Source organism: Hemitrygon akajei, chromosome 8 (genome assembly GCF_048418815.1).
Source record: "Hemitrygon akajei chromosome 8, sHemAka1.3, whole genome shotgun sequence".
Lineage (NCBI taxonomy): Eukaryota > Metazoa > Chordata > Chondrichthyes > Myliobatiformes > Dasyatidae > Hemitrygon > Hemitrygon akajei.
The window spans coordinates 54,000,896-54,028,786 of record NC_133131.1 but is presented as its reverse complement, the minus strand read 5'-3'; the positions used below and the strand labels follow the sequence as shown (position 1 = coordinate 54,028,786).

Below are 27,891 nucleotides of genomic sequence, written 5' to 3'. Positions count from 1 at the left end.
CAAGTAAGGAAGTTATGGAACCTATGACAATTAAAGAGGTGGAAGTACTGGCGCTTTTAAGAAATTTAAAAGTGGATAAATCTCCGGGTCCTGACAGGATATTCCCCAGGACCTTGAGGGAAGTTTGTGTAGAGATAGCAGGAGCTCTGACGGAGATCTTTCAGATGTCATTAGAAACGGGGATTGTGCCGGAGGATTGGCGTATTGCTCATGTGGTTCCATTGTTTAAAAAGGGTTCTAGAAGTAAGCCTGGCAATTATAGACCTGTCAGTTTGACATCAGTGGTGGGTAAATTAATGGAAAGTATTCTTAGAGATAGTATTTATAATTATCTGGATAGACAGGATCTGATTAGGAGTAGCCAGCATGGATTTGTGCGTGGAAGGTCATGTTTGACAAACCTTATTGAATTTTTTGAAGTAGTTACGAGGAATGTTGACGAGGGTAAGGCAGTGGATGTAGTCTATATGGACTTCAGCAAGGCCTTTGACAAAGTTCCACATGGAAGGTTAGTTAAGAAGGTTCAGTCGTTAGGTATTAATGCTGGAGTAATAAAATGGATTCAACAGTGGCTAGATGGGAGATGCCAGAGAGTAGTGGTGGATAATTGTTTATCGGGATGGAGGCCGGTGACTAGCGGGGTGCCTCAGGGATCTGTTTTGGGCCCAATGTTGTTTGTAATATACATAAATAATCTGGATGATGGGGTGGTAAATTGGATTAGTAAGTATGCTGATGATACTAAGGTAGGAGGAGTTGTGGATAATGAGGTGGGTTTTCAAAGCTTGCAGGGAGATTTATGCCGGTTAGAAGAATGGGCTGAACGTTGGCAGATGGAGTTTAATGCTGAGAAGTGTGAGGTTCTACATTTTGGCAGGAATAATCCAAATAGAACATACAGGGTAAATGGTAGGGCATTGAGGAATGCAGTGGAACAGAGAGATCTAGGAATAACAGTGCATAGTTCTCTGAAGGTGGAGTCTCATGTAGATAGGGTGGTGAAGAAGGCTTTTGGAACGCTGGCCTTTATAAATCAGAGCATTGAGTACAGAAGTTGGGATGTAATGTTAAAATTGTACAAGGCATTGGTAAGGCCAAATTTGGAATATTGTGTACAGTTCTGGTCACCGAATTATAGGAAAGATATCAATAAATTAGAGAGAGTGCAGAGACGATTTACTAGGATGTTACCTGGGTTTCAGCACTTAAATTACAGAGAAAGGTTGAACAAGTTAGGTCTCTATTCATTGGAGCGTAGAAGGTTGAGGGGGGATTTGATCGAGGTATTTAAAATGTTGAGAGGGATAGATAGAGTTGACGTGAATAGGCTGTTTCCATTGAGAGTAGGGGAGATTCAAACGAGAGGACATGATTTGAGAGTTAGGGGGCAAAAGTTTAAGGGAAACACGAGGGGGTATTTCTTTACTCAGAGAGTGATAGCTGTGTGGAATGAGCTTCCTGTAAAAGTAGTAGAGACCAGTTCAGTTGTGTCATTTAAGGTAAAATTGGATAGGTATATGGACAGGAAAGGAGTGGAGGGTTATGGGCTGAGTGCGGGTAGGTGGGACTAGGTGAGATTAAGAGTTCGGCACGGACTAGGAGGGCCGGAATGGCCTGTTTCCGTGCTGTGATTGTTATATGGTTATATGGTTTAACTAGAAGCCTTCTGCAAGGAAGAATGAGCGAAAATCCCCCAAACAAGAATTGAAAGACTCTTAGCTGTGATACTTGCCAAATGAGGTGTTACTAAGTACTGACCATGCAAGGTGCCCAAACTCTTGCTTCAGGCGCTTTTCCTTTTTTGTTATTTTGAAACTGTAAAAGATGGAAATAAAAAAGTAATCTTGCTTAAAATATTAAAGAAATGTGTCATCTTTAAATTCATGCCTTTTGGAAATCAGGTAATCTTTTACTCAGCTATTCACAGTAACAGAAATTTCGACCAGGGGTGCCCAAACTTTTGCATGCCACTGTATACACCTTCTTAGTAATCTTATCAACTTATGGCAACTCAGAGTGATCTGTAGGCTTAGATCCCAAGATCCCTCTGTTCCTTCACATTGATAAGAATCCTGCCATTATCACTATATTCTGCCTTCAAATTTGACTTTCAAAAGTGAATCACTTTTCTGGAATGAACTTCATCTGCCGCTTCTCTTTCCAGCTCAGTATCTGTCTATGTCCTGTTGTAACCTATGACACTATCCTCAATGCCACCAACCTTCACGTCATCTGCAAACTTACTAACCCACTCTTCCGCCCACTTCCTCATCCAAGTTATTTATATATTTTAAAAAATCACCAAGAGCAGGAGTCCCAAAACAGATCCAGGTCACCGACATCTAGGCAAATTATGTTACATCTACAATCACTATTTGCCTTTTATAGGCAAGTCATCTAAATCCATACAGTAAAGTTTTCCTGGATTTCATGCCTTCTGACTTTCTAAATGAGCCTTCCATAGGGAACCTAATCAAAAGCCTTACTAAAATCAATATACACCACATCCACTTCATCAATGTGTTTTTTCACACATCCTCAATGAATGACCTGTCCCTCACAGAGCCATGCTAACTAACCCAAATCAGGCTCTGCTTCTCCAAATGCTGGTATATCTTGTCCCTAAGAAACTTCTCCAATTATTTGCCCAACGCTCAAGTATGATTCTCTGGTGTACAATTTCCAGGGTTATCCAATTACCATATAACAATTACAGCACGGAAACAGGCCATCTCGGCCCTTCTAGTCTGTGCCGAACGCTTACAATCACCTAGTCCCACTGACCCACACTCAGCCCATAACCCTCCATTCCTTTCCTGTCTATATACCTATCCAATTTTACTTTAAATGACAATACCGAACCTGCCTCTACCACTTCTACTGGAAGCTCGTTCCACACAGCTACCACTCTGAGTAAAGAAGTTCCCCCTCATGTTACCCCTAAACTTTTGTCCCCTAACTCTCAACTCTTGTTTGAATCTCCCCTACTCCCTTACTTGAATAAACAAATAATGTTTGTCACCCTCTAATCATCTGGTACCACTCCTGTGGCAGTGAGGACACATAGATCATTGCCAAAGAAATGTAGTAATCTCTTCCCTTGCTTCCATTAGAAGCTGGGGTATATCCACCTGGTTCCAGGGACTTATCTATCCTAATGTTTATCAAAGGTTTCCAGTACATCCTCTTCCTTAACGTCAACATGTTCTCATGTATCAGCCTGTTTACACTGTCCTCACAAACATGAAGGTCCTTCTCAATGGTGTATACTGAAGCAAAGTATTCATTTAGGACCTCCCAAACCTTCTGTGACTCCAGGCACATGTTTCCTCTTCTATTCCTGATCGGTCCTACCCCTTACTCTATTCATCCTCCTGTTCTTCACATATGTGTAGAATGTTTTGTGGTTTCCCTTACTCCAAGCCTTCATGCCTCCTTCTAGCTCTCCTAAATATATTCTTCAGCTCCTTCATAGCTCTTCAGAGCCCTTTTGGATCCTTTCTTCCTAAACCTTAAGTAAACTTCTTTCGTCCTCTTGACTAGATGTTCCCCATCATGCCGTACTTTTTCTGCCTCAATGGAATGAACCTATACAGAACCTCGTGCAAGTACTCCCTAAACAACCTCCACATTTTCATTGTGCATATTCTTGAGTACATCTCTCCCCAATTTATATTCTCAGGTTCCTAGCTAATAGCATCATATTTCCCTCTCCCCCCAGTTAAGTACTTAACTACGCTGGTCTCTGTCCAAGGATATTGTAAATGTCACGGAGTTGTCACTGTCTGAAATTCCCACTGAGAGATCTGATATCTAACTAGTTTCATTGCCTATTACCAGATCCAGTATGGCCTGTCCTCTAGTTGGCCTATCTACACATTGCATCAGGAATCCTTCCTGAACACACCTAAAAAATCCAGCCCCTTCTAAACCTTTTGCACTAAGGAGGTGCCAGTCAACTTTAGGGAGGTGAAATCATCTGTAATAACAGCATGGTTATTTCTGCATTTTTTCAAAATCCACCACCAATCTGTTCCTCGCTGTTGCTATTGGGTGTACACAGAATACACTGGATTCCAGTTATTGGGACACATCAGGACCAGAACATTTTGGTACAATCAAGTGGCAGCCCCAGTTTGCCAGATTCATGGAAATAGTTAAAAATGTATAAAAAAGAGAAACAACCGTTTAACGGAGAAACAAATGATGTATTTAAATGAAATACAGAATTAATTAGAATACTAACAGTACTACACAATACTATAATACTAGAACCTAATAATTATTGTCTGAGGAAATTCATATAGTGTACGCTGCCACGTTCTTTTGATTGACTAAGTAAACAAAATCAGCACAGACATCTCGTGTAGATACTGGACTGCCTTCATGGAATGCTTTTGGCGATTGCATCCTCCAAGTCCACATTTTCATTGTAACATTAAAGATGATATAGATACCTTAAAATTCTTCATAGTTCTTAACTTGTTGGAAGTAGTGAAATCATTTCATTTTTCCTGATGACCGTTTCTGGCATCTCCAAGCCTAAAAGGTTGAAACTTCAAGGAGCAAAACTGGTCTGAATTGTCTTACTGCTCATTTCTCAGCAACTATCAATGACGAAAGTCACTGCTTTTTGAACACAAATACACACAAGTGACACCATTAAAAACTGTTCACTCTAAGCACTGTGTGGTGTTTTAACGGCCTCACAAGCATGCAATTGATGCTAGTTAGAAATCTCCTGCTCAAATTTTGCTGCATATCCTAAATAAACATAGGAAATCCCTACTATTTTCTCAATTAGATTTTGTTCATTAAGAGTTATCTCAAATAAACGGCTGCCTTGATTAACTGATGGCCTAATTAACCAGAATCCTCTATATTCCCAATAGAGTGATTGCTCCCTTCTTTCTTTCACCTACACTGACCCAGTAGACAATACTTCTACGGCATCCTCACTTTCTGCAGCTGTGATGCTATTCACAATTAGTAATGCCGCTCCCCCTCTTTTATCTCCCTCTTTGTCCCTTTTGAAGTGTATAAATCCTGATTCCTGCTCTCATGACAGCCAAGTCTTTAATGACCACAATGTCATTGTTCCATGTAATGATCCGTGCTCTAAGTTCATCAGCCTTGTTCCTCACACTTCTTTCATTAGAATAGATACATTTCAACTGCCCCAACTGACTGGAATGTTGTCCTATCAACTGCCTATCTGTCCTCTCAATATCAATGCATACTGCATCTACCTGTAGAACAACTAGCCCATCCTCTGACCCATTCCTGAGATTCTCATTCCACTGCCAAACTACTTTAAACCATCCTCAACAGCTCTAGCAAACTTGCCCACAAGAATATTGGTTTCCCCCTCAAGTTCAAGTCTAACCCATCCTTTTTCTACAGGCCATACCCCCTTCAGAAGAGGGTGATCTACAGATCTGAAACCTGTTTCATCAATTCTTCAGCTACACATTCATCTGCCAAATCGACCTCTTCTTACCCTCACTGGTGTGTGGCACAAGCAGCAATCCAGAGATTACTATCCTTGAGGTCCTGCTTTTCAGATCATATCTAGTTCCCTACATACCCTCTTCAAGACTTCATCCCTTTTTGTGTTATTGGTACCAATATGTACCACAAATTCTGGCTACTTATTTATAATGTTGTGGACTCACTCTGGGGAGTCCCTGACTCTGGCACCTGGGAAGCAACATACAATCCTGGAGTGTCTTTCATATTCACAGAATCTGCTGTCTGTTCCCCTAACTATTGAATACCATATCACCACCATTCTCTTCTTCTACCCCTTCCTTTCTGAGCCAGATTCAGTGCCAGACACCTGGTTACTGTGTCTGTCCCCACTTGTATGTTGTCCAGCCATCCCCAACAACATTCAAAGTAGTATACCTGTTACTGAGTGGACAGTCCTAACAGTGACCCAGCTACCTGCTTCTTGCAACCATCTCCCTGAAGCTGTTACATATCACATTGTTACTCTTATGCTATCAAGGAGGCTGGAGGTCACCCAGATCTCTCACATCTGGTAAGAGGAACACTCCACTGACCCTGGATCTATTCTCACTTCGTTAGGTGGACACTAATAGACAAAACAAAAGACTTACCAGAAACTTACCTTAGCCTTTGGCTTTTCTTGTCAAACATCTTGAGCCAAAGGCTCAGCTTCTCAGTATAACACTTGTCTACTCACACAATGGCCGCTTTGCCTAAGCCTAACTTCTTTTTATTCATTCTTGCCGAGTGCCTAATAAACTGCAACATCTCAAACACACAGAAAAGTTCCGAAAGTCCCATTAAATTTTTCAATCTTGTGCTCACTCACCACAAACAATATCTCAAGCAGTTTATTGTCAGGTGCAAAAAGTAAATTGACGACCAAACTGCTGGGTCCAGCCACCCTGCAGCTTACCCCAATTGACTTCAGGCAAGTTAAGCTTTTGGCCTGCCAACAACACAAATTGAAAATTTAACATTGTCCAATTTGAATTTTGAAGTGATTCTTAATTGCAATCAAATGCAGACACCTGGCTGCAATTTAATTTGCAAAGTAAATTTATTGTGAAGTGTTCTATTGAGATTTTAATTAAAAGTCAAATAACTATGACAAAAATAAGATTTTACACCTTTTGATCTTAGTCACATTTCTGTTTAGAGGTTTTTATTATGGGAGTATTGAAATCTCATTAAGAGTATTTCTTTAGAAAGTTATTGAGCACCACAGTAAGTCCGAGAAATGCTCAACAATTTAGGCAGCATCTGTGGAAAGAGGAGCAAACTGATGGAGTCAAGTTTCAACATTCAGCCTTGACAAGTGATATACAGTCTTTTGAAATCTGCCTTTATAAAATTGCTTGAAGTAGCCATCCTAATTCAAGGAAGGTGAAGCCTTGCATGGTGGCATGGACTGAGATGAGTCAGATGGCATCAGCTCTGGTGAAGAAGTACAACCCCAAAACAGATGTAAGAATTCTGACACCTGGGCTCCCAGGGTAGTCAGTTATTAAATTCTGCAAGGTTCTGGAATGCTTCTGCATGTCCCTGATGTTTGCAAGCATTCAGAACAATAGAGTCAATGGAACATGAAAGATTAAGACCAGAGTTTAGATATTAAAACACTTTATATTTAATTAATTAAAAGGATATTGTTTTTTTCCTGACTCATGTTCCTCACTATTCAAATGAATGGACTTGATATTGACAGGCCTTAGCAGACGCAGGCTAAGTATGTTTTACATAATTGCTGAGGAACTACAGTATGATCATGTGTGTGATACTGAATTGCAGCTGGAAAATTTCAGTGATTATACTCCACTGCAGGATTAGAAATTGAGAGTCAGAATCAGAATCAGGTTTATTATCATTGGCATGTGACGTGAAATTTGTTAACTTAGCAGCAGCAGTTTAATGTAATACATAATCTAGTAGAGAAAAAATAATATATAAAATAAAAATAATAATAATAAATAAACAAGTAAATCAATTACATATATTGAATAAAATTAAAAAGAGCAAAAACAGAAATAATGTATATTTTTTAAAAAGTAAGGTAGTGTCCAAAGATTCAATGTCCATTTAGGAATCGGATAGCAGAAGGGAAGAAACTGTTCTTGAATCGCTGAGTGTGTGCCTTCAGGCTTCCGTACCTCCTACCTGATGGTAACTGTAGTGCAAAGAGCCAATTTCGACTGAGGTTGGAGGCGACATCGGATGCACGGCAACACTGACAGGGTCTGCAGGACATTACTTCCTACAAAGCGAAATCCAGTAGCATGAATGGCTGCAATTCTTCACTACCAGATGAATTCAATGCCTTCTATGCACACTTTGAAAGGGAGAACACAACTACAGCTGTGAATATCACCTGCTGCACCTGATGACCCTGTGATCTCCGTCTCAGAGGCCGATGTTAGACTGTCTTTAAAGAGAGGGAACCCTCGCAAGGTGGAAGGTCCTGTTGGAGTATCTGGTAAGGCTCTGAAAACCTGTGCCAACCGACTGGCGGGAGTATTCAAGGTCATTTTCAGCCACTCACTGCAATGAGCGGAAGTTCCCACTTGCTTCATAAAGGCAACAATTATACCAGCGCCTAAGAAGAATAATGTGGGCTGCCTTAATGACTATCACCCAGTACCACTCACATCGACAGTGATAAAAATGCTTTGAGAGGTTGTTCATGACTAAGCTGAACTCCTGACTCAGCAAGGATCTGGACTCATTGCAATTTGCCTGTCGCCACAATAGGTCAACGGCAGATGCAATCTCAATGGCTCTTCATATGGCTTTAGACCACCTGGACAACACAAACACCTACATCAGGTTGCTGTTCATTGACTATAGCTCAGCATTTAAGACCATCATTACCACAATCCTGATGAGAAGTTGCAGAACATGGGCCTTTGTACCTCCCTCTGCAATTGGATCCTCGACTTCCTAACCGGAAGACCACAATCTATGGATTGGTGATAACATATCCTTCTCACTGACAATTGTTACATACCCCGTAACTGGGTCACTTACCAGCAAAGATAGAGAGGTCCGTTGAAGTCTGATCGTACTAATTTTAACAGTATTTATTGATAAAAAATACACAAAATAATGTCAATGCAAACATGCAGATAATATACGTCGTCAATACTAAATCTAAAAGCGCGGGTATAACAATAATCAATAAGAAATAGCTCTATCGTTGTCTAGGGGATAATGTATTGTCCGATGGAAATATAAAAGTCACTCAGTTCATTCAAGCTGCAGCTTTTGGGTTGGAGAGAAAGACGGGTTTAAAACTTGCCCATTCCTTTTATGATGTCAATCCTTCGAGAGTCGTTGAGAGTTGGTTTCCCCGTTGTTAGCTAAAAACCTTTCGGCCGTGGAAAAGGGCCCACCGATTCCAGGACAAATGGAACCAGACGCACGTGGCCTTTCCCCTGGTTTCTTGCTATTACGGGATCGCTGGCGTTTCTTCTGGTGCGTCTGAGGGGCTGTTCCCACAGACCCTCTTTTTATTCTGACTCACAGGGTCTCAGATGTCAATCAGGTTGGGATGATGTAATCCCTCCACCAACCTCCCCCTCGTTTCATTGCCTGGGGCGTCGATGCATTGTACAGGTTGCAGTACACAAGTCCGTCTCCAAGAGACAATAGCCGGCATCAATGGGTCCGCCTCTCAGAGGCCAAGACACATTCCAACGACTTGTGGATTCTGCATGTCTTTCTCTCATTTCCTGGGTCTCCTGAATGGACTCAATAGTGATCTTGCGATTCTCACAAAGGAGGGGGCTACCTCGCACCCTTCGGCCCCTCTGAGCTGTGGTACGTTCATAACACAATCAACACTGGCGCAACTCAGGGTTGAGTGCTTAGCCCACTGCTCTACTCTCTATATACACATGACTGTGTGGCTAGGCATAGCTCAAATACCATCTATAAATTTGCTGACAATACATCCATTGTTGGTAGAATCTCAGGTGGTGACGAGAGAGCGTACGGGAGTAAGATATGCCAACTAGTGGAGTGATGCCACAGCAATGACCTGGCACTCAACATCAGTAAGACGAAAGAACTGATTGTGGACTTCAGGAAGGGTAAGATGAAGGAACACATACCAATCCTCATTGAGGGATCAGAAGTGGAGAGAGTGAGCAGCTTCAAGTTCCTGAGTGTCAAATCTCTGAGGATCTAACCTGGTCCCAACATATTAATGTAATTATAAAGAAGGCAAGACAGCAGCTATACTTTATTAGGAGTTTGAAAAGATTTGGCATGTCAACAAATACACTCGAAAACTTCTATAGTTGTACTGTGGAGAGCATTCTGTCAGGCTGCATCACTGTCTGGTATGGAGGGGCTTCTGCACAGGATCGAATGAAGCTGCAGAAGGTTGTAAATCTAGTCAGCTCCATCTTGGGTACTAGCCTACAAAATACCCAGGACATCTTTAGGGTGCGATGTCTCAGAAAGGCAGCGTCCATTATTAATGAAATGACCTCTAGCACCCAGTCAATGAGTTTTGAAGCAAACACGAGGAAATCTGCAGATGCTGGAAATTCAAGACCCTTTGTCCTGATGAAGGGTCTCGGCCCGAAACGTCAACAGTGCTTCTACCTATAGATGCTGCCTGGCCTGCTGTGTTCCACCAGCATTTTGTGTGTGTTGCAATGAGTTTTGAAGATTTCCAGCATTTTGTGTTTTATTTCAGGCATCCAGTCTTTTACTTTCACATCATTTTGCTTCAGCCAATTAAGTTAGACATACACATCTTGCAGTTATTCCCATCTCTTAATGATTCCACACCTAAAAGTCTTGAGTGTCTTCTGATTCAAGAGTGTCATCAGACCGCATTAAACAAAATAAAGAACAACTTTATAAAACTAGTAGTTATAACAGGAACTGTTCCTTCTCTTGGCAGTAAGCAGGAAATATATTTTGTGTATATTGAATAAATTTCAGTTAATTGGGGAAAGGTTTAGAAGGGCATTGGGGAAAAAAGTATTCCAGACAGTGAGTGGTGGGGATCTGAAACACTGCCTGAAAGGGTTGAGGAGATAGAAATCTTCACACAATTTGCATCATTTTAAAATGGATAATGTGTTCAGAACCATGATTTAGACATCCCTGAAGAATTTTGCTATGCCCAAGGCAGGTGGTATGTTGATTAGGTAGGGATCAAATTTTTATTAAATTCTGACTAATATTTATTCAGTTTTATATATTAACCATATCAATTGTCTGTAATTGCTAATAAGAGGGATAAAAACCTGACTGGCTCATCATGAAGCATGTTTCTAAGTTTGAAGTAATTTGTTGGCAGCTACCATGAAGTCAGTGGTTTTATTTAAGATGCCAAACGTCAACCCTTCTTAGTGAAATGGAACAGGCATCAATGGGATTTCTATAATATTAGATGATGGTACACTCAAAAGCTTACTAGTAAAAACTAACCCATATGAGTTCCTGCTAGTATTTTTATGATAAGTATATTGAAAGAAAGCACAAATTTAGGAAGGATTAAAGCTAGTGTAATAATTATCTTGGGGGAACAATAACTCCATATTCCCTTGTTTAACCATGTTTTATATGGGATATAATGACAAAAATTACACTTCCTAAACATTTTCTAATCCCAACTCTGACAAAAGTCCTACTCTAATTTAAGAATTTTCAATACAAAATTGCAGAATGTTTTTGCATAAATGTAGCTTTGTGTCTCAGTAGGCTGATTGTTTTCTGTGTCCCACGAACAGGCCAACGTCTGTTTGGAGAGACCATCCTTGGCCTGACACAAGGTTCTGTGTCTGATCTCCTGGCACGGCCCAAACCCTGGCACAAGCTGAGCCTGAAGGGAAGGGAGCCTTTTGTCCGTATGCAGCTCTGGCTCAATGACACAAGCAATGTTGAGAAGTTAATGGACATGAAGCGAATGGAAAAGAAAGGTAAATGAATCAACATCTTAAAATAAGTCTGAACTAAAGTGAATGGATCCTTTTTTAAAATATTAAGTTGAAGACTTGAATATACACTTTGCAATCTGCATTGCTTTCATCTATGAATAACATTGTCTTTATTTTGTGGAACTATTTGTTAATTTGTATCTGAGTCCCTAAACTGTTAATTTTCAAAACAGGTAAAATCTGAGTAAAATGGGCCCAAATAGGAATATATACTACTCAAGGAGAGGTACACTTAATTACTGTAGTTATATACTGCTGCCCACTTTTTGTATATAACCAGGGACTTTCATTGTTACATGGTGCTCCATAGTATAATGAGAACAGAGTAGAAAGCAAATGCTAGATACTTTCTTCTTTTCAAATCTTTTTTATTATTATTATTATTATCCAAAATAACAAGAGTATATCGAAGTAGGTAACACTTACAATGTCTCAAAAAAACAATGTTTCAAAGATTGAAAAATATGGTGACACAAAAAAAGAAAAGAAAAAAAATCCTACTAAAGCTAAGAAAAGTGAGAAAAAAGAAGAACCCATTAGGTGTTCGACCCCGGAGCCATGCGTCATACAAAAAGCTTCTAAAGATAAACATCAAACCACCAGCAAAAAAAATACCAAAATTTACAATTAGATCGTGGAGAAAATCTATCAATTAACTCAACTGGTAGTAACGAGCAAATGAACCCCATCTTTTCTCAAAATCAAACATAGGTTCGAAGATTTGACTTCTAATTTTCTCCAAACTAACACATAACATCACTTGAAAGAACCATTGTGACAGAGTGGGAGCCGATATATCCTTCCACTTCAATAGAATGGCCCTCCTAACTATCAATGTAACAAATGCAATAACATGTTGGTCAGACAAAGAAATACCGCGGATATATTAAGGAATTATTCCAAAGAGCACAGTTAATTTGTTAGGTTGTAAATTAATTTTAAGTGCTTTAGAAATTGTAGAAAAAACTGACTTCCAAAACTGTTCCAGTATAGAACAAGACCAAAACGTGTATCGGTGTAGCTGTCTCAGTTTTACATCTATCACAGTAAATATCAACATTAGGAAAGACACACAAAATGCTGGTGGAACACAGCAGGCCAGGCAGCATCTATAGGGAGAAGCGCTGTCGACGTTTCGGGCCGAGACCCTTCGTCAGGACTAACTGAAAGGAAAGATAGTAAGAGATTTGAAAGTAGGAGGGGGAGGGGAAAATGCAAAATGATAGGAGAAGTCCAGAGGGGGTGGGGTGAAGCTGAGAGCCGGAAAGGTTCCTTCTGAGAGCTAGAGAAGGGAAAGGATCATGGCCCCTTTCCCTTCTCTAGCTCTGTATCCCTTTTGCCAATCACCTTTCCAGCATTTTGTGTGTGTTGCTTCAATTTCCAGCATCTGCAGATTTCCTCGTGTTTGAACATTAGGAAAGATTTTAGACAATCTCTCCTTCGTCAAATAGTAGGTAGTTGCTTATTTAAATATGGATGTCTTAAATATGCCAAACTAATTTTATTGCTGATTTTTTTTATTCATTTGAAGTTTTTAAACATGAACTTAAAACAGTACAAGGATAAATCAACACGTACAAAAGCTGGATAAACTCAGCAGGTCGGGCAGCATCCATTGAAATGAGCGGTCAACATTTCGGGCCGAGACCCTTCGTCAGGACTGAAGAAGGAGGGGGCAGGAGTCCTATAAAGAAGGTGGGGGGAGGGTGGAAAACCAATCAGAGGAAAGATCAAGGGGTGGGGGAGGGGAAGCAGGGAGGGGATAGGCAGGAGAGGTGAAGACAGCTGCCTATCACCTCTCTCATGATTTTGCCGCCTTCTACTACCCATAATGCTTTCCCCTTACATTCCTTCTTCACCTCTCCTGCCTATCCCCTCCCCCACCCCTTGATCTTTCCTCTGATTGGTTTTCCACCCTCCCCTCACCTTCTTTATGGGGCCCCTGCCCCATCCTTCTTCAGTCCTGATGAAGGGTCTCAGCCCGAAACGTTGACTGCTCATTTCAACGGATGCTGCCCGACCTGCTGAGTTCATCCAGCTTGTTTGTACATGTTGATTTTACTACAGCATCTGCAGTATACTTTGTGTTTAGTACAAGGATAAAGTTTTTTGTCAGGATTTTCATAGTCATACTGTACAGAAACAGGCCCTTCAGCCCACCTTGTCAGTGACAACCATCAAGTCCCCATTTATACTTTTTCCCAAAAGATACCTGTGGTCTCGTCAATGAACTGGCATAGCAGCTACTTCTCATGCCAATTGTATGTCCTCTTTTTAAACAGAGTCATTCATTATTGGGAGTAGTAAAGATGATTTTAGAGCATGGGTTTGAAATTAAACACATCTTACCTAGTGTTTCCATTGTTGGCAATTTTTGGAGCGTTGCAATAGGACCACTTGTGCTTCTCGTCTGCTTTCAGAAAATGGTTGTATTTGAGACCCACTTAGAAGCATTTTTTTGGGGGGAATGTGCTTTTTAAGTCAGTGGGTGGCTGTAATTCATCTTTCACAGGTTAAAAAAGATTTCTAGTAAGGAGAAATATTTAATGTCTGCTTCACAATGAGTTTATAGGTGATGGAGTGCCACCTCCTGGATTGATTTTGCTAACCATTTGCTCATAAAATAGCTCTTGGAAACTATTGGATATTCTGGCTACTGGGTAACAAAATACAAAGGATAAACTTTACCAGTAGTGGATTTGCATATAAAATAATCTGACGAATAAATGCTGCTTTTATTTCAGAAGTGCCAACTAGTAATACTCAGCGCTCATTGCAATGTTTTTCGCTCATATGTGGTGTGGGTACTCAGCCACTCCTATTTTGCCCATGGTGCTGTTGTCTTCTTCAGACCCTGTAGTTCTTGTAGTAGAGATGTCCCCACTGGTGAAGAAAGCAGTGAAGAAAGGTTAACAAAATGTTCTCAAATCAGGATGATACAGGAATTGGAGTCAGCATTCTCATGTGTGCTGCCATTAGTGTGCATGTTACAAGTTTGAGATGTCCTGCTAGAAATGTGATTAGATGCTATTGTTGTTTTATTGCCTTGTTTTATTTTGGTTGTGGTCCAAGTGTTTCTCTTTACATGCCAAATTTTGACATAGAACTAAACAAATCCAGTCATGTTAACTGGTTTCAGGGGGGAAAAAAGTTGCTCTCATAACATCATGACTAGTTTACTATTGAAGGGAACCTGCTGCCCCTGCTTACCCTGATGTGCAGTGGATTCCATTCCATGTCTGTTCAGCTGCAAAAGGATTGTGCTTATTTAAGATAGATAAACAAAACAGGAAGTTATTCAACCCTTTAGATCAATAGATGTGCAGCCATCCCACTAAGTCCCAACTTCTCCCTTTCTGTTCTTACTCCTGTACTCGGTCTGTACTCCTGCAATATACACATTGCTGATGTCTGTGGCATTGGAGTCAATTTCTCAGTGTGCGATCCTTGACACAAAGAGAAATTGCAGTCACTCAGATGTCAGAGTTCTCATGTCAGGAAGTTTAACAATGTTTCAAAGTGCAAAATAGGGAAAGGGGATCTTCTTACATGATTGGGTCCAAAGCATATACACACTATATATTCAAAATTCTGGGAGAACTCAGCAGGTCAGGCAGCATCTATGGAAAAAAGTACAGTCGACGTTTCGGGCTGTCCTGCCGAAGGGTTTTGGCCCAAAACGTCAGCGGTACTTCTTTTCCATAGACGCTGCCTGGCCTGCTGAGTTTCTCCAGCATTTTGTGTGTATTGCTCGGATTTCCAGCATCTGCAGATTTTCTCTTGTTTGTGGTTTAATTATATGCGTGTGTGTGTGTGTGTGTGTACACACACAAATAATTGATTCAGCTCATTGTAACATTTCCATGCATTTTCCTGGAAAGAGCAGAATACAGTTGTGGAAGATCTGACCTATCTGACCTACAAAAGTCCAACTTCACACAAATACTCTGGTACATTTTTTAAAACATTTTCTCTGACAGGAAAGCCAATTGCAGAAATGCAAATGTATCCAGTAGTTATGAAATGGGAAGTAGTAGCTGGTTAAATTAAAGAAACAATGAATCTTTAAAAAACATGTTTAACACTAAAATAGTTGGTGCCATAGACAGTGAAATGTGTTATCAGGATCTACAGAGGGATCTTCATCAGTTGAGAAAGTGGGTTGAGTAATGGTAAATGGGGATTAATTTATTGTAAGGTGTTGCATTTTGGGAAGTCAAGTTAAGACAGGACTTTCACAGTATGGCCACGGGGAGTGTTGTAAATCAGAGGGAGCGAGAGGTATAAGTACATGATTCCCTGAAAGTTGTACCATAAGTAGACAGGATGGTGAAGAAGATTTTGGGCACTTTGGACTTCATCAGTTAAGGCACTGAGTATAGAAGTGTGGATGCTACATTGTAATATGGGCCTCTTTATGTGTTGCATGAGCATATGTGGACAGCACGGCATAGTGGTTCAAACAACCCTTTACAGTACCAGCGGCCTGGCTTCAATTCCATTTTTGCTTGTAAGGAGTTTGTACATTCTACCTACGACCGTGTGGGTTTCCTCCAAGTGCTCCAGTTTCCTCCCACAGACCAAAAATTTACCAGTTGGTAGTTTAATAGGTCATTGTAAATAAATTGTCCCATGATTAGGCCAGGATTAAATCAGGGGATTACTGGGCAGCACAGCTTGAAGGCCTGGAAGGGCTGTACATCAATCTATCAATAAATAAGTGACATACATCTAGAACCTGTAACCACACCGTGACAACATTGTCTGTTTAAAACCACCGGTGTTGGTTCACAGCAGGAGACCCATTAAGCTACCCAGGATTCCGGTTAAATGGGACTCATTGGGACCAATTAAATGGCTACCTCAATTAGACAAAGTTTCATGGAAGTAGACAATAGACAATAGGTGCAGAAGTAGACCATTCGGCCCTTCGAGCCTGCACCGCCATTCTGAGATCATGGCTGATCATCTACTATCAATACCCGGTTCCTGCCTTGTCCCCATATCCCTTGATTCCCCTATCCATAAGATACCTATCTAACTCCTTCTTGAAAGCATCCAGAGAATTGGCCTCCATTGCCTTCCGAGGCAGTGCATTCCATACCCCCACAACTCTCTGGGAGAAGAAGTTTTTCCTTAACTCTGTCCTAAATGACCTACCCCTTATTCTCAAACCATGCCCTCTGGTACTGGACTCTCCCAGCATCTGGAACATATTTCCTGCCTCTATCTTGTCCAATCCCTTAATAATCTTATATGTTGCAATCAGATCCCCTCTCAATCTCCTTAATTCCAGCGTGTACAAGCCCAGTCTCTCTAACCTCTCTGCGTAAGACAGTCCAGACATCCCAGGGATTAACCTCGTGAACCTACACTGCACTTTCTCTATAGCCAGGATGTCCTTCCTTAACCCTGGAGACCAAAACTGTACACAATACTCCAGGTGTGGTCTCACCAGGGCCCTGTACAAACGCAAAAGGATTTCCTTGCTCTTGTACTCAATTCCCTTTGTAATAAAGGCCAACATTCCATTAGCCTTCTTCACTGCCTGCTGCACTTGAAATAGTTAAAAAGGTATAAAAAAAGACAAACTACCATTTAACTGATTCAAAAATTATATATTTAAATGAAATATAAAACAAGTTAGAACACTCAGTACTACCACAGTACCATAAAATTGTGCATTAGTTATCAATGAAGGAATTTATCCAGTGTACACTGCTGCCTTCTTTTGATTGTAAATGAACAAAATCAGTGCAGACATTTAGTGTTGATAATGGACTGCATTCATGCACTGTTTTCAGCGATTGCATCCTCCAAATCTTCATTTTCATTGTAACATTCAAGATGATTGTAGATACCTTCAAGATCTTCATAGTTTTTAACTTGTTGAAATGATTAAATCATTTCAATTTCATTCCCAGCTGTTTTTAGCATCTCAAAGCCTGAATGCTTGTAAAACCAGTGAACAAAACAGTTTCAAATTGTCTTACAGCTTATTTCTTGAAACTAATAGTGACATAAATCATTGCTTTTTGTACACAAACATGCAACTGACGCCTTTCAAATCTGTTCACTCTGAGTTGCGGAGTTTAATGGCTACACAAGTGCACGCGACTGATGCTAGTTAGAAATTTCGGCAACAGTCTCATGCACCAATTAAGCAGCATAGTGCCCGGAATATACAAAGGGAATCCCTGCTATTTTCTTGATTAGTTTTTGTTCTTTACGAGTTGTACCAACGAAGCAGCTGCCCCAATTTTCCAATGGTCCAATTAACCAGAATTCACCATACGCCCAAGAGAGTGATTGCTCCCTTCCTGTTTTTTGTCTTCTACCTACACTGATATAGTACACAATCATATATAAGCCATATTACAATTACAGCACGGAAACAGGCCATCTCGGCCCTTCTAGTCCATGCCGAACGCTTACAATCACCTACTCCCACTGACCCGCACTCAGCCCATAACCTTCCATTCCTTTCCTGTCCATATACCTATCCAATTTTACTTCAAATGACAATACCAAACCTGCCTCTACCACTTCTACTGGAAGCTCATTCCACACAGCTACCCCTCTCTGAGTAAAGAAATTCCCCCTCGTGTTACCCATAAACTTTTGCCCACTAACTCTCAACTCATGTCCTCTTGTTTGAATCTTCCCTACTCTCAATGGAAAAAACCTATCCACGTCAACTCTATCTATCCCCCTCATAATTTTAAATACCTCTATCAAGTCCCCTCTCAACCTTCTACGCTCCAAAGAATAAAGACCTAACTTGTTCAACCTTTCCCTGTAACTTAGGTGCTGAAACCCAGGTAACATTTTAGTAAATCTTCTCTGTACTCTCTCTATTTTGTTGACATCTTTCCAATAATTCGGTGACCAGAACTGTACACAATACTCCAAATTCGGCCTTACCAATGCCTTGTACAATTTTAACATTACATCCCAACTCCTATACTCAATGCTCTGATTTATAAAGGCCAACATACCAAAAGCTTTCTTCACCACCCTATCCACATGAGATTCCACCTTCAGGGAACTATGCACCATTATTCCTAGATCACTCTGTTCTACTGCATTCCTCAGTGCCCTACCACTTACCATGTATGTCCTATTTTGATTAGTCCTACCAAAATGTAGCACTTCACACTTATCAGCATTAAACTCCATCTGCCATCTTTCAGCCCACTTTTCTAACTGGCCTAAATCTCTGTGCAAACTTTGAAAACCTACTTCATTATCCATGACACCACCTATCTTGGTATCATCTGCATACTTACTAATCCAAATAACCAGCCCATCATCCAGATCATTAATGTATATGACAAACAACATTAGACCCAGTACAGATCCCTGAGGTACACCACTAGTCACTGGCCTCCAACCTGACAAACAGTTATCCACCACTACTCTCTGGCATCTCCCATCCAGCCACTGTTGAATCCATTTTACTACTTCAATATTAATACCTAACGATTGAACCTTCCTAACTAACCTTCCATGCGGAACCTTGTCAGAGGCCTTATTGAAGTCCATATTAGACAACATCCACTGCTTTACCCTTGTCAACTTTCCTAGTAACCTCTTCAAAAAATTCAATAAGATTTGTCAAACATGACCTTCCATGCACAAATCCATGTTGACTCTTCCTAATCAGACCCTGTCTATCCAGATAATTATATATACCATCTCTAAGAATACTTTCCATTAATTTACCCACCACTGACATCAAACTTACAGGCCTATAATTGCTAGGTTTACTCTTAGAACCCTTTTTAAACAATGGAACAACATAAGCAATACGCCAATCCTCCAGCACCATCCCCGTTTCTAATGACATTTGAAATATTTCTGTCAGAGCCCCTGCTATTTCTACACTAACCTCCCTCAAGGTCCTAGGGAATATCCTGTCAGAATCCGGAGACTTATTCACTTTTATACTCTGTAAAAGTACTTCTCTTCTTTAATCATCATAGTTTCCATAACTACCCTACTTGTTTCCCTTACCTTACAGAATTCAATATCCTTCTCCTTAGTGAATAGCAAAGAAAAGAAATTGTTCAAAATCTCCACCATCTCTTTCGACTCCACACATAGCTGTCCACTCTGATTCTCTAAGGGACCAATTTTATTCCTCACTATCCTTTTGCTATTAATATAACTGTAGAAACCCTTCGGATTTATTTTCACCTTACTTGCCAAAGCAACCTCATATCTTCTTTTAGCTTTTCTAATTTCTTTCTTAAGATTCTTTTTACAGTTTTTATATTCCTCGAGCACCTCATTTACTCCATGCTGCCTATATTTATTGTAGATCTCTCTCTTTTTCCGAATGAAGTTTCCAATATCCCTTGAAAACCATGGCTCTCAAACTTTTAATCTTTCCTTTCAACCTAACAGGAACATAAAGATTCTGTACCCTCAAAATTTCACCTTTTAATGACCTCCATTTCTCTATTACACTCTTCTCATAAAACGAATTGTCCCAATCCACTCTTTCTAAATCCTTTTGCATCTCCTCAAAGTTAGCCTTTCTCTAATCAAAAATCTCAACCCTGGGTTCAGACCCATCCTTCTCCATAATTATATTGAAACTAATGGCATTGTGATCCCTGGACCCAAAGTGCACCCTAACACATACCTCCGTCACCAGACCTATCTCATTCCCTAACAGGAGATTCAATACTGTCCCTTCTCTAGTCGGTACCTCTATGTATTGCTGCAAAAAACTATCCTGCACACATTTTAGAAACTCCAGCCCTTTTACAGAATGGGCTTTGCAGTCTATGTGTGGAAAATTAAAATCTCCCACAATCACAACCCTGTGCTTACTACAAATATCTGCTATCTCCTTACAAATTTGCTCCTCCAATTCTCGCTCCCCATTAGGTGGTCTATAATACACCCCTATAAGTGTTACTACACCTTTCCCATTCCTCATTTCCACCCAAATAGCTTCCCTAGACGAGCCCTCTAATCTATCTTGCCAAAGCACCGCTGTAATATTTTCTCTGACAAGCAATGCAACACCTCCCCCTCTTGCCCCTCCGATTCTATCACACCTGAAGCAACGAAATCCAGGAATAATTAGTTGCCAATCACACCCCTCCTGCAGCCATGTTTCACTAATAGCTACAACATCATATTTCCAGGTGTCAATCCATGCTCTAATCTCATCCACCTTCCTTACAATGCTCCTAGCATTAAAATAAATGCATTTAAGAAATTCTCCACCTCTTACTCTCTGTTTCTCCCTAACAACTTTACTATCTTCTTTTTCTTCCTTTTCCCCTACATCTTCGATCTGAGCGCTCCCATTCTCTATCACCTGCCTATCCTCCCTCACACGCTGTCTACAAGCTTTCTCTATTTGTGAACTAACCTCCTCACTCCTAGTCTCTTCAATTTGATTCCCACCCCCCTACCATTCTAGTTTAAAGTCTCCCCAATAGCCTTAGCAAATCTCCCCGCCAAGATATTGGTCCCCCTAGGATTCAAACTTGGCAACAAAGCTATCTATTCCATCATCTAAATCATTTATACACAGCATAAAAAGAAGTGGACCCAACACTGACCACTAAACCCTGTGGAACACCACTAGTCACTGGCAGCCAACCAGAAAAGGATCCATTTATTCCCATTCTCTGCCTCTTAACAATCAGCCAATGCTCTAACCATGTTAGTAACTTTCCTGTAATATGGGTTCCTAACTTGGTAAGCAGCCTCATGTATGGCACCTTGTGATAGGCCTGAAAATCCAAATACACACCATCCACTGCATCCTCTTTATCTATCCTACTTGTAATCTCCTCAAACAATTCCAACAAGTTCATCAGGCAAGGTTTTCCCTGAAGGAAGCCATGCTGACTATGTACTATCTTGCCCTGTGTCACCAAGTACTCCATCGTCTCATCCTTAACAATTGACTCTAACATCTTCCCAAACACTAAGGTCAGGCTAACTGGTCTATAATTTCCTTTCTGCTGCCTTCCTCCTTTCTGAAAAAGTGGAGTAATATTTGCAATTTTCCAGTCCTCTGGCACCACTGCAGAGTCCAGTGATTTTTGAAAGATCATTTCTAATGCCACCACTATCTCTTTCAGAAACCGAGGGTGCAGTTCATCTGGTCTGGTCTCTCTTCTTCTCTAACTGCACCTGCTTCTCTTCCATCACACAGTACAATATCAGGCGTACTGCTAGTTTCTTCCACAGTGAAGACTGACACAAAATGCTCATTTAGTTCATCAGCCATCTCCTTGTTCCCTGTAGTTATTTCTCCTGCTTCATTTTCTAGTGGTCCTATATCCACTGTCATTTCTCTTCTATTTTTAACATACTTGAAAAAACTTTTACTATCCTCTTTGATATTATTTGTTAGCCTGCTTTCATATATCATCTTTTCCCTTCTAATGATTTTTTAGTTGCTCTGTGTAGGCTTTTAAAAGCTTCCCAATCTTCTATCTTTTCACTAATTTTTGCTTTGTTGTATGCTCTTTTGCTTTTACAATAACTTTGACTTCCCTTGTCAGCCATGGTTGTACTACTTTACCATTTGAATATTTCTTCATTTTTGGAATGCACATGTCCTGCACCTTCCTCATTTTTCCGAATATGCAAGGAATTGGGAAAATCAGGTTGGTGTCCATTAGCCCATAAGACATAGGAGCAGAATTAGGCCATTCAGTCTATCAGGTCTCCTCCGCCTTTCCATCATGGCTGATGCTGGATTCCACTCAACCCCATTTGGCCTTCATGCCATATCCTTTGATGCCTTCACCATTCAGGAAACAATCAACTTCTGACATAAATATGCACACAAACTTGGCCTCCACTACAGTCTGTGGCAGAGCATTCCACAGATTTACTATGCTCTGGCAAATAAAATTCCTCCTTACCTCTGTTCTAATAGCTCATCCCTCAATTTTAAGGCTGTACTCTCTAGTTCTGGAAACCTTCACCAGAGGAAACATCCTCTTCACATCCACCTTAGAAACATAGAAAACCTATTCAGGTCCTTTGGCCCACAAAGCTGTGCCACACATGCCCTTATTATAGAAATTACCTAGGGTTACCCATAGTCCTCTATTTTTCTAAGCTCCATGTACCTATCCAGGAGTCTCCTAAAAGTCTCTATTGTATCCACCTCCACCACCATCGCCGGCAGCCCATTCCACGCACTCACCACTCTCTGTGTAAAAGTCTTACCCCTGACATCTCCTCTGTACCTACTTCCAAGAACTGTAAAACTGTGTGCTCTCGTGCTAGCCATTTCAGGCCTGGGAAAAAGCCTCTGACTATCTGCATCATCAATGCTTCTTATCATCTTATACACCTCTCATCCTCCGTCGCTCCAAGGAGAAAAGGCCGAGTTCATTCAACATATTCTCATTAGGAATGCTCCTCAATCCAAGCAACATCGTTGTAAATCTCCTGTACACCCTTTCTATGGTTTCCACGTCCTTCCTGTAGTGAGGCAACTAGAACTGAGCTCAGTACTCTAAGTGGGGTCTGACCAGGGTCCTATATAGCTGCAGCATTACCTCTTGGCTCCTGAACTCAATCCCACGACTGATGAAGGCCAAAGCACCGTATGCCTTCTTAACCACAGTGTCAACCTGCGCAGGGTCTTTGAGTGTCCTATGGACTCGGACCCCAAGATCCTTCTGACCCTCCATACTGCCAAGAGTCTTACCATTAATGCTATATTCTGCCGTCATATCTGACCTACCAAAATGATCAACTTCACACTTAACTGGGTTGAACTCCATCTACCATATCTCAACCCAGTTTTGCATCCTATCAATGCCCTACTGTAACCTCTGACAGCCCTCCACACTATCCACAACACCTGCAATCTTTGTGGCATCAGCAAATTTACTAACCCATCCCTCCACTTCCTCATCCAGGTCATTTATAAAAATCACGAAGAGTAGGGGTCCCAGAACAGATCCCTGAGGCACACCACTGGTCACCGACCTCCTTGCAGAATATAACCTGTCTACATCCATCCTTTGCCTTCTGTGGGCAAGGCAGTCCTGGATCCACAAAGCAATGTCCTCTTGGATCCCATGCCTCCTTACTTTCTCAAGAAGTCTTGCTTGGGGTATCTTATCAAATGCCTTGCTAAAATCCATATGCGTTACATCTACTGCTCTAAAATCATTATCCTTATCTAGTCATTTCAGTATTCAGTAGGTTTCAATGAGATCCCACCCCACCCCCCGCATTCTTCTGAATTCCAGTGAATACAGACCCAAAGCTGCCAATGTTCCTCATATGTTAACCCCAATCATTCCTGGAAATCTTCCTCATGAACCTCCTTGGACTCTCTCCAATGACAACACATCCTTTCTGAGATATGGGGCCCAAAACTGTTCATAGTATCCCAAGTGCAGCCTGACTAGTGTCTTATAAGTCCTCAGCATTATCTCCTTGCTTTTATATTCCATTCCCCTTGAAATAAATGCCAACATTGCATTTACCTTCTGGAAGTCTTGTACGATGACTCCTAAGGCCCTTTGATGTGTGAACCTTCTCCCCTTTTAGATAATAATCCGCACTATTGTTCCTTTCACCAGTATACATTGGGATCGCAAGAGAGGGAATTTGTTGAAAGCCTACGAGAGGCTTTTTAGAGCAGCTTGTGCTCAAACCTCCTAGGGGAAAGGATGTCTTAGATTGCATTTTATTAGTCAGCTTAATGTAAAGGCAGGTATCATAAAATGATTGAATTCATACCGCAACTTGAGAGGGAGAAGCATAAGTCACATGTGTCAGTATCACATTGGAATAAAGGGAATTACCTAGATAAGGAGGAGCTTGGCCAGGTAGATTGGAGGAGGATACTGGTGGGGATGACAGCAAAGGTGACTGAAGTTTCTGGGAATAGTTCACAAAGGGAAGGATAGCTATGTCCCATAGAAGAAATAGTTCTCAAACAGCAGGGCTAGGTAACTGTGGCTCACAAGGGAACAGACAGACAGACATACTTTATTGATCCCGAGGGAAATTGAGTTTCGTTACAGTCGCACCAACCAAGAATAGTGTAGAAATAATGTAGAAAGTTGGATGATTGGAAAGCTTTTAAAATTCAACAAAAGGTGACTAAAAATGCTACAAGGCAAAAGATGAAATATGAGGGCAAGCTAGTTCAAAGTATAAAGTAAAATACAAAAGCTTTTTTCAGATATATAAAGAATAAAAGGGAACTCAAAGGTCTTAAAGTGGATATGTCACCTGGTCCAGAGCGACTACATCCCAGTGTCCTGAAAGAGGTTGCTGAAGAGATAATGGATATATTGGCCATGATCTCTCAAGATTTGATTCTGCCATGGTCTCAAAGGACTCGTAAATTGTAAACGACACTCTTTGAGAAGGGAGGAAGACAAAAGAGAGGCCAGTTAGCCTACCTCAGTGGTTGGGAAAGTGTTGGTGTCTATCATTGAGGATGAGGCTCCGGGGTATGGATACTAGTTGTAAAATAAGTCAACGTCAGCATGGGTTCTCTGAAGGGAAAGCAGAGGCAGTGGATGTCATTACTTAGATTTTTTGAAGGCATTTTATAAGGTGCCTCACATGAGGCTGCTTAACAAGATAAAACCCTATGGTGTTACAGGAAATATACTGGCATGGATAGAGGAGTGGCTGACAGGTAGGAGGCAGCGAGTGGGAATAAATGGGGCCTTTTCTGGTTGGCTGCCAGTAACTAGTGGTGTTCCTCGGGGTGGGGGGGGGGGGGAATGTCCAGTATTGTGACTACTGCTTTTCACATTGTTTGTCAGTGATTTAGATTGTGAAATTTTGTGGATGATATGAAGATGGGTGGAAGGGTAGCTAGTGCTGAGGAAGCAATATGATTGCAGCAGGACTTAGACATATTGGAAAAATGGGCAAAAAAAGTGGCAGAAAGTGGCAGATGGAGTACAGTGTTGGGAAATGTATGAGAATGTATCAGCAAGACGAAGGAATTGGTTGTTGACTTCAGAAGGAGTAACGGACCGCACGACCCCATCTACATCGGTGGTGCGCAGGTGGAACAGGTCAAAAGCTTTAAGTTCCTCGGGGTGAATATCACAAATGACCTGACTTGGTCTAACCAAGCAGAGTCCACTGCCAAGAAGGCCCACCAGCGCCTTTACTTCCTGAGAAAGCTGAAGAAATTTGCCCTGTCCCCTAAAACCCTCATTAATTTTTATAGGTGCACCGTAGAAAGCATTCTTCTAGGGTTCATCACAACCTGGTATGGAAGTTGTCCTGTCCAAGACCGGAAGAAGCTGCAGAAGATCGTGAACACAGCCCAGCACATCACACAAACCAATCTTCCATCCTTGGACTCACTTTACACCGCATGCTGTTTGAGCAGTGCTGCCAGGATAATCAAGGATAAGTCCCACCCAGCCAACAGACTTTTTGTCCCACTTCCCTCAGGGAGAAGGTTCAGGAACATGAAGATATGTATGGCTAGATTTGGGAACGGCTTCTTTCCAACTGTGATAAGACCTGATCAGATCCTGACCCGGATTTGGGCCGTACCTTCCAAATATCCAGACCTGACTTGCACTACCTTACTTTCCCTTTTCTATTTTCTAATTATGATTTATAATTTAAATTTTTATTATATTTACTTCGATTTGTACTTCAAGGAGCGCGAAGCGCAGAAACAAATATCACTGTGATGATTGTACGCTCTAGTATCAATTGCTGGGTGACAATAAAGTATTTATTTGTAGAATGCATTTTGGTAAAAGGAACAATAGTGAAGACTATTGGGGAGCATATTCAAACATTAGACATGCAAGGGGACTTAGGAGTTCGCGTGCAAAATTCCCTGAAGGTTAATTCACAGGTTGATTCCGTGGTAAACAAGGCAGAATTGGCATTTATTTTAAGGAGAATAGAATATAAAAGCAAGGAGATAATGCTGAAGCTTTATAAGACACTAGTCAGGCCACACAGAGTATTGTCAACCTGTTTGGGCCCCGTATCTCAGGAATATTTGGCGATATTCAGGGGATATTTGCATGGCGTTCTGCAAAGGTACGTTCCAATGAGACAGGGAAAGGTTGTTAGGGTATAGAAACCATGTTGTACAAAGGCTGTTGAAAATCTAGTCAAGAAGAAAAGAAAAGCTTATGTAAGGTTCAAAAAACTAGGTAATGATAGAGATCTAGAAGATTATAAGGCTAGCAGGAAGGAGCTTAAGAATTTAATTAGGAGAGTCAGAAGGGGCCATGTGAAGGCCTTGGCGAGCAAGATTGAGGAAACCCCCAAGGCATTCTACGAGTATGTGAAGAGCAAGAGGATAAGACGTGAGAGAATAGGACCAATCAAGTGTGACAATGGAAAAGTGTGTATAGAACTGGAGGAAATAGCAGAGGTACGTAATGAGTACTTTCTTCAGTATTCACTACGGAAAAGGATCTTGGCAATTGTAGGGATGACTTACAGTGGATTGAAAAGCTTGAACATATAGACATTAAGAAAGAGATTGTGCTGGAGTTTTTGGAAATCATCAAGTTGGATAAGTCTCCGGGACCAGATGAGATATACCCCAGGCTACTGTGGGAGGCGAGGGAGGAGATTGCTGAGCCTCTGGCAATGATCTTTGCATTGTCAATGGGGACGGGAGAGGTTCTGGAGAATTGGAGGGTTGCAGATGTTGTTCTCTTATTCAGAAAAAGGAGTAGAGATAGCCCAGGAAATTATAGACCAGTGAGTCCTACTTCAGTGGATAGTAAGCTGATGGAAAAGATCCTGAGAGGCAGGATTTATGAACATTTGGAGAGGCGTAACATGATTAGGAATAGTCAGCATGGCTTTGTCAAAGGGAGGTTGTTTTCTATGTTTCTATGAATTATTTTTAGCGAAAGAGTGGTGAATCTGTGGAATGCTCTGCCACAGACTGTGGTGGAGGCCAAGTCCACAGGTATGTTCGAAGTAGATGTTGATGGATTCCTGATATGGTGAGAGGGCAGGGGTATGGGGTTGAATGGGATCTGGGGTCAGCCATGATGAAATGGTGGAGTGGACTCGATGAGCTAAATGGCCTAATTCTACTCTTATGTCTTATGGTCTTATGGTCAACACTTTTCTCCTAAGAATCGCAGTCCTCAAATCCCATCCCTTTCTCTGGTATCTCCTCTTGTGGAACCTTTCAGGAGCCTTTGCACATCAGAGAGAATTCCTCCATCTCCCCAGTCTAACATTAGACTTGGTTGTTACTCTGGGTCACTTGCCATCACTGATAAAATGGTTTTGTATGAGAGAAACATATCCTATAGGATGCATCTCTGAGGATTTAATGGGAAAAGGGGATTTCTAGGGAAGGTATGCCCTCTTTAACATGAGACTTTCCTACACTGTACATTTCTACCCCATTAGCCTTCTCAAATGCATCACCTCACACTTGCCAGCATTA

At 41.1% G+C, this 27,891-nt stretch overlaps 1 protein-coding gene across 5 annotated transcripts in view; it reads left to right on the top strand.

Moving 5' to 3' along the window:
• LOC140731911 (protein CASP-like) overlaps positions 1–27,891 on the top strand; it is a 725,429-nt gene that overhangs the window by 540,197 nt on the left and 157,341 nt on the right. For 3 of the 5 annotated variants that reach the window (XM_073053887.1, XM_073053886.1, XM_073053889.1), the window contains one exon: positions 11,259–11,447. The exons of the other annotated variants lie outside the window; for them this stretch is intronic. In XM_073053887.1, the coding sequence (XP_072909988.1) occupies positions 11,259–11,447 (189 nt within the window). The remainder of the gene's footprint in view (positions 1–11,258; positions 11,448–27,891) is intronic. 5 annotated transcript variants of the gene reach the window in all.